This window comes from Seriola lalandi, unplaced genomic scaffold (assembly GCF_002814215.2).
Source record: "Seriola lalandi dorsalis isolate HSWRI2012SDOR001 ecotype SW California unplaced genomic scaffold, Sedor1 jcf7180002054922, whole genome shotgun sequence".
Taxonomy (NCBI): domain Eukaryota; kingdom Metazoa; phylum Chordata; class Actinopteri; order Carangiformes; family Carangidae; genus Seriola; species Seriola lalandi.
The window spans coordinates 37,966-48,252 of NW_019525474.1; the positions used below are offsets into that span (position 1 = coordinate 37,966).

Consider the following 10,287-nt stretch of genomic DNA (forward strand, 5'->3'; position numbering starts at 1 on the left):
TCCACAGAAAATGCTATTAAAGCAGCTCACCTGATCATGCAGCTAGAAACAGACACTAAACCAATTCAAACTCCCGCCACTAGCACGTCCACCACCGCCACTCACGCTCACATTCACCGGAAACGAGAGGAGAGGAGGAGTACAGTAGTTATACAACAGTGAGCTCCTGCTCTGTCGCTGTCTGGTGGGCGTTTTTGTTTCTTCTGTATTTTCAGTTTTATTTGATATGAATTATAAGAGCATCTTCACTTTGTCACCCTTTAATGTTTGAGAACATGATTCTGTTAGAACGGTTCTCCACTCACTGTACTGACATTAAAACTTGGACTTTTATATATTTCAGAACCTTTGTTCTACTTTGAGGAACCCAGTTAGTAAGGATCAGCTGATCAGACCCAAGAGCCTTAAATAATCCTGTTCTTGAGGTTCTTCAGGTTCTTCAGTCCTAACTTACTTTTACATTAACCTATTAGAGAACTATTTAACCTGTATGAAGAGCCCTGTTCTTCAAAGACCAAACATGCTGCAGAGCTTTCATGGTGCATTAAAGAGTTTTAAAAGGTTCTCCAGATAGATTCTTCAGTGATGCTAGACACCTTAGAACCTTAATGACATCCTGAAAAACCCTGGATCTCCAGTGTTCTCCACTTATTGAGCCTTGACTTAAAATAAATGTTTGACGGTTCTATATGTTTCTCTGCCCAGAGACCCATTTGAACTTTTACACAACACTGGGCTTTTGTTTCTATGGCGACCTGTTTGAGAGTGTGTTCTAGTTAGAACTTGTCCCTGTCTGGTCCAGGTCTGGGCTTCAGTATAGCGGGCGGTGTGGGGAACCAACACGTTCCCGGAGACAACAGCATCTACGTCACCAAGATCATCGAGGGCGGGGCTGCTCACCGTGACGGACGGCTACAGATAGGGGACAAAATACTGGCTGTAGGTGAACCCACATTGTACAGTTCTGGTCCACAGGGTTCTAGGTTCTGGTCTGACCTGAGCTCTGACCCCCACAGGTGAACCACGTGTCTCTGGAGGACATCCTGCATGAAGACGCTGTGTCTGCCCTGAAGAACACAGGGGAGGTGGTGTACCTGAAGGTGGCCACACCCACCTCGCAGTACATCCACCCTGCCGATCGATACAGCCCCCCCGACCTGACCAGCTGTACGTACCTGTGACATGTGACCTGTTGTTGGAACACCTGTAACATCTGAACAGGTCTTAGTCCTGGTGAACCCTGTTCCTGGCAAACGCAGCTCCTGATCAGGTTCTGAAGGAGGGTTCTCAAAAACCTGCTTATGTCAGAACATGTAGAATTGTTTAAAGAACCCTGTTAGAAACAACAATGTACCTCAGAACCAGAACCTCTCTGATTATTGATTATTGATCTGATTACCCCTGAGTATCATTGGTGTTTGTGATTGTTTGCTTAAAAGAACCAATTAGAAAGGTTCTATGAAAACAATTATGCCTTAGAAGAACCTTATTTAAAGGTTCTCTAACTTCTTTACAGTATTGTTAAAACATTTCCTCCAGCCTCTGACGTTCCCTCAGGTCAGGTAAAGTTCTCAGGGGACGGTGGAATCTGTAGAACCGGTCAACAGTCTCACAGTCTCTGTCGTTCCTGCAGCCTACATGGAGCCGGACTACATGTGTGATTACCCACAAGCCCTCCCTCCTCCATCACCACGGCGATACTCGCCTATCCCCCACGGCATGATGGGAGAGGACGACTACTCCCGGGAACCTCGCAGGGTCTGTGTGCAGCGCGGTTCCACCGGTCTGGGCTTCAACATCGTGGGCGGAGAGGACGGAGAGGGAATCTTCATCTCCTTCATCCTCGCAGGAGGACCAGCAGACCTGAGCGGGGAGCTCCGCAAGGGGGACCAGATCCTCAGTGTGAGTACCCAGACCAGATCCTCAAAGACCAGATCCTCAGAGACCTGATTATCAGACACCAGGTCCTCAGAGACCAGATCGTCAGAGACCAGGTCATCAGAGACCAGGTCCTCAGAGACCAGGTCCTCAGAGACTAGGTCATCAGAGACCAGGTCATCAGAGACCAGGTCCTCAGTGTGAGTACCCGGACCAGATCCTCAGAGACCAGGTCCTCAGAGACTAGGTCATCAGAGACCAGATCCTCAGAGACCTGATCCTCAGAGACCAGGTCCTCAGAGACCTGATCGTCAGAGACCAGGTCATCAGAGACCAGATCCTCAGAGACCAGATCCTCAAAGACCAGGTCCTCAGTGTGAGTACCCGGACCAGATCCTCAGAGACCAGGTCCTCAGAGACTAGGTCATCAGAGACCAGATCCTCAGAGACCAGATCCTCAGAGACCAGGTCCTCAGAGACTAGGTCATCAGAGACCAGATCCTCAGAGACCAGGTCCTCAGAGACCAGGTCCTCAGAGACCTGATTGTCAGAGACCAGGTTATCAGAGACCAGATCCTCAGAGACCAGATCCTCAGAGACCAGGTCCTCAGTGTGAGTACCCGGACCAAATCCTCACAGACCAGGTCCTCAGAGACTAGGTCATCCGAGACCAGGTCCTCAGAGACCTGATCATCAGAGACCAGGTCATCAGAGACCTGCTCGTCAGAGACCTGATCGTCAGAGACCAGGTCCTCAGAGACTAGGTCATCCGAGACCAGGTCCTCAGAGACCAGATCCTCAGAGACCAGGTCCTCAGAGACCTGATCATCAGAGACCAGGTCATCAGAGACCTGATCGTCAGAGACCAGATCCTCAGAGACCAGGTCCTCAGAGACTAGGTCATCAGAGACCAGGTCCTCAGAGACCAGGTCCTCAGAGACTAGGTCATCAGAGACCAGGTCCTCAGAGACCAGGTCCTCAGTGTGAGTACCCGGACCAGATCCTCAGAGACCAGGTCCTCAGAGACCAGGTCCTCAGAGACCTGATCATCAGAGACCAGGTCCTCAGAGACTAGGTCATCCGAGACCAGGTCCTCAGAGACCAGATCCTCAGAGACCAGGTCCTCAGAGACCTGATCATCAGAGACCAGGTCATCAGAGACCTGATCGTCAGAGACCAGATCCTCAGAGACCAGGTCCTCAGAGACCAGGTCCTCAGAGACTAGGTCATCAGAGACCAGGTCCTCAGAGACCAGGTCCTCAGAGACCAGGTCTTCAGAGACCAGGTCATCAGAGACCTGATCGTCAGAGACCTGATCGTCAGAGACCAGATCCCGTATTCACAAAACAAACAAAACAAAATCTTAAGACTAAAAGCTTCTCTTAACTTGCTGATTTGGGAGAAACAACAATAACGGGCAGGTGAGTCCTGACTCACAGAGACACTCGACCAGCAGCTCCTCAGTCTGAGAGAAGTTAGCAGCAGTGGAGAGGACTCCTCTGAAAGAGCTGCCGTCACTCCACGTCAGTGTTTTAAACCTTCAACGATCTGAATCACTGAACAGATTCCACTCAGTCAGAGGGAATAATGATCGTTGTGGAGTCAGTGAAGATGTAATAACATCTCCAACTGAAACAACCTGATCAGTGGAGATGAAGTGTTTGGCAACGCTGCGTTACCTAGCAACAGAGAAAAGCAGATCTATGCTCCAAACAATGAATGTCTCTGACATCACAGGACAAGGTTTCACACACCTCAACCCACAGGTGGGACCACAGCTACATTACAACAGGTACAGCTACAACAGACTGTGGCTAATAGGCTGTTAGCTTTAGTTAGCTGGTTTAGGACAGGTGAGCTGTTTATTATAAGTTTTTATAGTAAATTGGAGAATGAACTACTTTAGTAAACAGCATCTAATCTGTTATTATTTCATTTATATTTGATATTTCTCTGTTTTTTTATTATTACTGCAGGATGTTGATCATGTGTTTTCACCGGCACAGAGGGTCTGCAACGAGTCGCTCTCTGAGCTCAGGAGTTTTCACTTCTCATCAGTAACTGCTGTTCTCAGCAGAGAGAAGAGGAGAAAACTTTGGAACTTTTAAGCTCAGGAGAACTCTTCGTGGTGAGAGAACCTGGTCTGTGGTCCCGGCTCACCTGGAACACGACAGAGAAACAACAGGTTCAGACAGTGTAGGCCTGTGACATCATCAGCCGACCTCGTGCTCCTGAGCAGTCAGCTGACTCACCTGTCTCTGCCCAGACCTCTGTCTGAAATAGTCTTGTGTGTGTGTGTGTGTGTGTGTGTGTGTGTGTGTGTGTGTGTCTAGGTAAACGGTGTGGATCTCAGGTATGCGACACATGAACAGGCGGCAGCAGCTCTGAAGAACGCTGGACAGACCGTTACCATAGTAGCACAGTACAGACCTGAGGGTGAGCGTGCGCGCGCACACACACACACACACACACACACACTGATGTCATGTGTTGCTGTAGTTTGGTTGCCATGGTGATCTTTCCAGGATGTAACTGTTACCATGGTGATCTTGTGGCAGAGTACAGTCGCTTTGAAGCGAAGATCCACGACCTGCGGGAGCAAATGATGAACAGCTCGTCCGGCAGCCTGAGAGCCAACCGCAGCTTCTACGTCAGGTAAACCTCACCTGGGCAGGTGAACTGCATCAGGTCCACATTAATGAAAAAAAGTTTATATAAACAGGGTAAAGACATGAGACCAGCCCACACACACACACACACACACAGTCTGTGCTCAGGTGATGATCAGGTGTTATCCTCACCTGTTGCAGGGCGCTCTTTGACTATGATAAGCAGTGGGACTGTGGCGTCCTATCACAGGCTCTGGACTTTAACTTTGGGGAGGTGCTCCACGTGACGGACAGCGCTGACGACGAGTGGTGGCAGGCCAGACGAGTGAACCAGCAGGGGGAGCTGGAGGAGCTGGGGTACATCCCCTCGAAGCACAGGTGAGTTCACAGGTGAGGTTTGTTAGCATCTGGTGCACTCACACAGTCCTGGTGTCTAAACGTGTGTGTGTGTGTGTTTCAGGGTGGAGAGGAAGGAGTGGTCTCGTATGAAGAGTAAAGGTGAGGCTTCAGCTCTCAGCACTCTGACGGAGGGAAAACCACTTCCTGTGTGTAACTGTTGTTTTCCTTCGTGCAGGTCGAGAAGGTTTTGTTCACAGCTACGAGCTCATCACTCAGATCGAAGGTCAGTTACTTTTGACCCTTGACCTTTTCATTAGTTCATTAGTTTTACTCACCTCACACACAGGTATAGATAAAGCTCTCTTTCTCTCTCTCTCTCTCTCTCAGTGGACTATGCTCGTCCTGTCATCATCCTGGGTCCGACCAAAGACCGGGTCAACGATGACCTTCTGTCTGAGTTCCCGGACAAGTTTGGGTCCTGCGTCCCCCGTAAGCCTCAGACCAGGACGCACTGCAACATGTGACCAAACAGGAAGTCACTGACAACCCTCTCTCTCTCTGCAGACACGACTCGCCCTCGGAGGGATTATGAGGTTGATGGGCGGGACTACCACTTTGTGTCGTCACGGGAACAGATGGAGCGGGACATCCAATCACATCGCTTCATTGAGGCCGGGCAGTACAACAACCACCTGTATGGGACGTCAGTGCAGAGTGTGAGACAGGTGGCCGAGCAGGTGAGGCAGCTGTTACCATGGCGATGTTCTCTGCAGGGTTTACATGGTTACTATGGCGATCATTAAGTGAAATTTCTAGAAGAGTAATGTTTATGGAGGGAGGTGGTTACCATGATGATGTCTTTAGAAAGTTGTAGTTGTTATGGTTGCACTATCCCAGGATTATGGTTACCATGGAGATGTTTACGTTTACGTGTTGTCATGGTTTCTATTGTGACATGTTGAATTACCATTATCTACCTGGAAGTGATTTTTAGGGTGCTGTGGTTGTCATGGCGATATTGTTAAAACCTCATGACTGTCCCTGTGATGTTTCTGGAGGTTGTGGTTACCATGGTGATGTTTCACTATGTGGTGAATTATGACCATGTGCATGTGTGTTACCAGGGGAAACACTGCATCCTGGATGTGTCGGCCAACGCCGTGAGGCGGCTCCAGGCGGCTCAGCTCCACCCCGTCGCCATCTTCATCCGACCGCGGTCGCTGGAAAACATCCTGTAAGTCCTGAGGTCACAACACAACACGCCAACTCTGTGTTTCAATGAGACTAACTGTGTGTGTGTGTGTGTGTGTGTGTGTGTGTGTGTGTGTGTGTGCAGGGACCTGAACAAGCGTCTGTCAGAGGACCAGGCGAGGAAAGCTCTGGACCGAGCGATTAAACTGGAACAGGACTTCCTTGAGTGTTTCACAGGTAAAAACACTCGACAGGTGTTTCACATTCCTCAGGTGTAATGTTCCACCTGACACCTGTGTGTGTGTGTGTGTGTGTGTGTGTGTGTGTGTGTGTGTGTGTGTGTGTGTGTGTGTTTGTGTGTGTAGCCATCGTGCACGGCGACAGTTTTGAGGAGGTCTACCACCTGGTCAAAGCCGTAATTGAGGAGCAGAGTGGCCCCTACATCTGGGTTCCTGCCCGAGACAGACTCTGATTGGCCCACTGGCTGCCACGAGCGCCGTATCCATGGAAACCGCCACCAACACCTCCTCCCCACAGCACCTCCCCTACCCCTCTCGGCGGCGTGACCTGATGGAGAGCTGACAGTCTCTTCTACTGGAGGATGATGAGCGAGCTCAGTGATTGGATGGCTGCTGTAGCCATGGCAACCAAGAGATGTTTTTTTTAAGAAAAGGGTGAAGCTGTCTGTGTGTGTCTGTCAGAGAGACAGATGATTGATTCTGTATTGGTTCAATAATCCTGTATTATCAGTAAATAATGAATCAGACTGTAGAGTTCAGTTGGTATTGAAGTATTTATATTATCCTATTTATTTATTGATTTATCTATTTATTTATTTATTCATGTGATGTGAAAATGGTGAGTGTGTGTGTGTGTGTGAGTGAGTGAGTGAGTGAGTGAGTAAGTGTGTGTGTGCGTTTTTGTGTAGTGTACATAAAGGCTTGTGTGACTGTAAATAAAATGATGGGGCTCAAACACACAGTCTATTCAGGGCTTAAAGTGTCAAACAACCACTGGACTACAACACCCACAATCCTCTTCTGTTTGGACTACAATACCCAGTATCCCCTTTTGTTTGGACTGCAACACCCACAATCCTCCTAGGTTTGGACTACAAAACCTACAATCCTTTCTAACTGTTTTACATCCAAACCAAACCTCTACGTGGACTACAATATTATATATTTGGACTACAACTCTGCTTGGACTACAACACACAGAGTCCCCCTGTGTCTGGATTACTACAATTCCCACAATCCTGTTTTTGCCTGGAATACAACACCTTAAACCCCCCCTCATCTCGACTACAACACCCACAATCCACTTCTGTTGCAGTGGATAGTTTGGACAGATTTTAGCAGTCAATGTCTCTGGTTGCTTAGCAAAAACAAGGAGGTAGAACTGAAACACTTCCATTTTTAAATAAAAGGCTATGGACTACATTACCCACAGTCCCATGCTGTGGTGACAGATTACACCACCTACAAAAATCTACAGCAAAGGACTACATTACCCACAAGTCCGAGCTTAAGATCACTCCCCACAACCCCTGGCTGTGGGTCTATGCTGCCAGGATTCTGGACTACAGTACCCATGATTCTCTGCTGCTGAGCAGGACCAGAGGAAGGTGGGGGTGGGGCACGCTGTGGGTGGAGCTAAAGCTTCAGGCTCACAAAAACACCTGGGCATGGTGGGGGCGGGGCATGGTCATTGATGACCACTCCCACTCCTGTGTCCTTAACACAGGAGTCGATTACCCACAGTGCTTTGGGAGATTCCTATCCTCCACGTCACCATGGCAACTGATTTCTGATGTTCCAGTGGGTTTTTAGACTGAAAATCAGGGTCATGTGAATAATTATAATAATTGTTATACTAAAAAATAATCAAGATTATTGATGATGTGACATCATCACACACACAGACACATAAACACACACAGTAGGGTTACCTGAGGTCGTCTTTTCTTTCTGAGCACTGACAGAAACACTATGAAACCTGTGGCATATCTGAGTATTTATCACACACACACACACACACAGAGGATGACTGGCTCGTTGTATAATGATATAAATTAGTTATAAATGAAATTCTTGAAATACTGAATAAATAAATTCCTTATAAAAGCTGATCTGAGGTCTGTGTGCTGGACGCTCAGCTGTCACATGATGTAATGATGATGTTATGATGATGTCATCATGTTCATGTGTGGACCTGAACTTGGACAGTTTAAATGTGACTTGTGGTGTGTGATTTCCTCCAAAGTAAAAGCTCCATCATCACATACATCAGCTGTGTACAAACACATTCACATACAGTCTATAAGGCTGCGCGCTGGCTGGAGGGAACAGGAAGTTGTGGTTAGGTGCTGCCACTTATAGATGAGGGGGGAGGGGTGGGGGGAGGGGTGGGTCACATGTGATGTTAATGTTTGTGCAGAGAGCGACCGACAGACAGTCGTCACCTAGTCAACATGAAGACTCCACCTGTCTCTCTTCTCCTTGGTGAGTCCACACAACGTCTTCTGTCACTCACTCACTCACTCACTCACTCACTCACTCACTCAGTTTCAACTACTCACTAGTACATCATCGTTTGGTGTCAGTGAGGCGTTCAGGTGTCAGTGAGGCGTTCAGGTGTCAGTGAGGCGTTCAGGTGTCACTGTGGACCTGACTGCTCTCGCACAGTGTAATCAGATCAGAGGTAACTGTGGTGAGTCATGTGACCATTAATAAATCCTGTGAAGTTCCTCTTTCCTGAAACCTCAACCACTGACGACTCTCTCTCTCTCTTGCTTTCACTCTCTCTCTGTCTCTGTCTGTCTCTCTAACTGTCTCTCTCTCTCTGTCCCTCTGTCTTTGTTACTGTCTCTCTGCCTGTCTGTCTTCCTAACTGTCTCTCTCTCTCTGTCCCTCTGTCTTTGTTACTGTCTCTCTGCCTGTCTGTCTTCCTAACTGTCTCTCTCTCTCTGTCCCTCTGTCTTTGTTACTGTCTCTCTGCCTGTCTGTCTTCCTAACTGTCTCTCTCTCTCTCTGTCCCTCTGTCTTTGTTACTGTCTCTCTAACTGTCTCTCCACCTGTCTCTCTCTCTTTCTGTCTTTCTCTCTTACTGTATCTGACTGTCTGTCTCTCTCTCTCTGTAGCTGTCTCTCTCTCTGTCTGTCTCGCTGACTGTCTGTCTGTTTCTCTTTCTGTCTGTCTCTCTCTGTCTGCCTCTCTTACTGTCTCTCTGACTGTCTGTCTCTCTCTCTGCCTCTCTTACTGTCTCTCTGTCTCTCTCTCTGCCTATCTGTCTGTCTCTCTTTCTCTCTGTCTGTCTCTCTAACTCTCTGTCTGTCTCTCTAACTGTCTCTCTGCCTGTCTGTCTCTCTCTCTCTCTAGTCTTTCTAAACATCAATCCAAACCGTCCTCAGTTCTTTCGGTACAGTTTGATGGCTCGTCCTGCGTCCTCTCAGACCTCCGCCCGTCCTCAGATGGAGGACAGTACTGGTGTGAGGACAGAGTTGGACAGAAGAGCAACCCTCTTGTAACATCTAGTGGTCATCTATCTGTACTGCATCTGCACTGTCCTCATGGTGTCCATCTGGAGGACAGGTAACACACACACACATTAAACGTGTGACTGAAACTTCTTAACTCCGCCCACAGGGAACAAACCACCCATCTCCATGGAAACGACCCAGTGTGTAGAAGAGCATGATGACATTATTACTCATGTCACCACTGAGCATGAGCTGTGAGCTGATATGAATATTAACGGTCACTGTCCTGTTCTCAATAAAACTTTGTTTGAATGCTCTGAGTTTGGTCCTTTCAAAGTAAAAGCCTCATCATGTTGATCTGATTCTTCTCCCTGTTTGACCACATGACCACATGACCACATGAACACATGAACCCATGAAATGACAATGGTTCGGGTCTGGGCTGGTTCAGGTCCAGCGTCACCAGTCTGCTCTCATTAATCTGTCCATAAACTCAGCCCAGACAGGAGGGTGGAGACCCCCATTAAAACAGACCGTCACCACCCTGCTGTCTGACCTCACTAACCACAGCCTGTGATGTCATACTGACCCTTCCCTGTCCTGCAATATGATTGGTCCTCTGATGAGGTCAGAACAGGTTAAATACAAGCTCAGACGTCTCAATGCACCACAACAACAGACGAGAGTCAGAGCGACTGGACCCACCAGACTTTGAGTACTACTACTACTACTACTACTACTACTACTATACTACTGCTACAGCTACTACTACTGATGCAGCTACTACTA

At 48.2% G+C, this 10,287-nt stretch overlaps 1 protein-coding gene across 1 annotated transcript in view; it reads left to right on the forward strand.

The window, feature by feature from the left end:
* LOC111673614 (disks large homolog 4-like) overlaps window positions 1-8,148 on the forward strand; it is a 31,991-nt gene extending 23,843 nt beyond the window's left edge. Inside the window, exons 7-20 of the mRNA XM_087169923.1 lie at window positions 84-144; window positions 781-939; window positions 1,017-1,167; window positions 1,634-1,902; window positions 4,212-4,314; window positions 4,437-4,533; window positions 4,689-4,865; window positions 4,948-4,985; window positions 5,062-5,109; window positions 5,214-5,315; window positions 5,391-5,563; window positions 5,951-6,060; window positions 6,163-6,254; window positions 6,383-8,148. Coding sequence (XP_087026049.1) covers window positions 84-144; window positions 781-939; window positions 1,017-1,167; window positions 1,634-1,902; window positions 4,212-4,314; window positions 4,437-4,533; window positions 4,689-4,865; window positions 4,948-4,985; window positions 5,062-5,109; window positions 5,214-5,315; window positions 5,391-5,563; window positions 5,951-6,060; window positions 6,163-6,254; window positions 6,383-6,489 — 1,687 coding nt within the window. The 3' untranslated portion in view covers window positions 6,490-8,148. The remainder of the gene's footprint in view (window positions 1-83; window positions 145-780; window positions 940-1,016; window positions 1,168-1,633; window positions 1,903-4,211; window positions 4,315-4,436; window positions 4,534-4,688; window positions 4,866-4,947; window positions 4,986-5,061; window positions 5,110-5,213; window positions 5,316-5,390; window positions 5,564-5,950; window positions 6,061-6,162; window positions 6,255-6,382) is intronic.
* The last annotated feature ends 2,139 nt before the right edge of the window (window positions 8,149-10,287 follow it).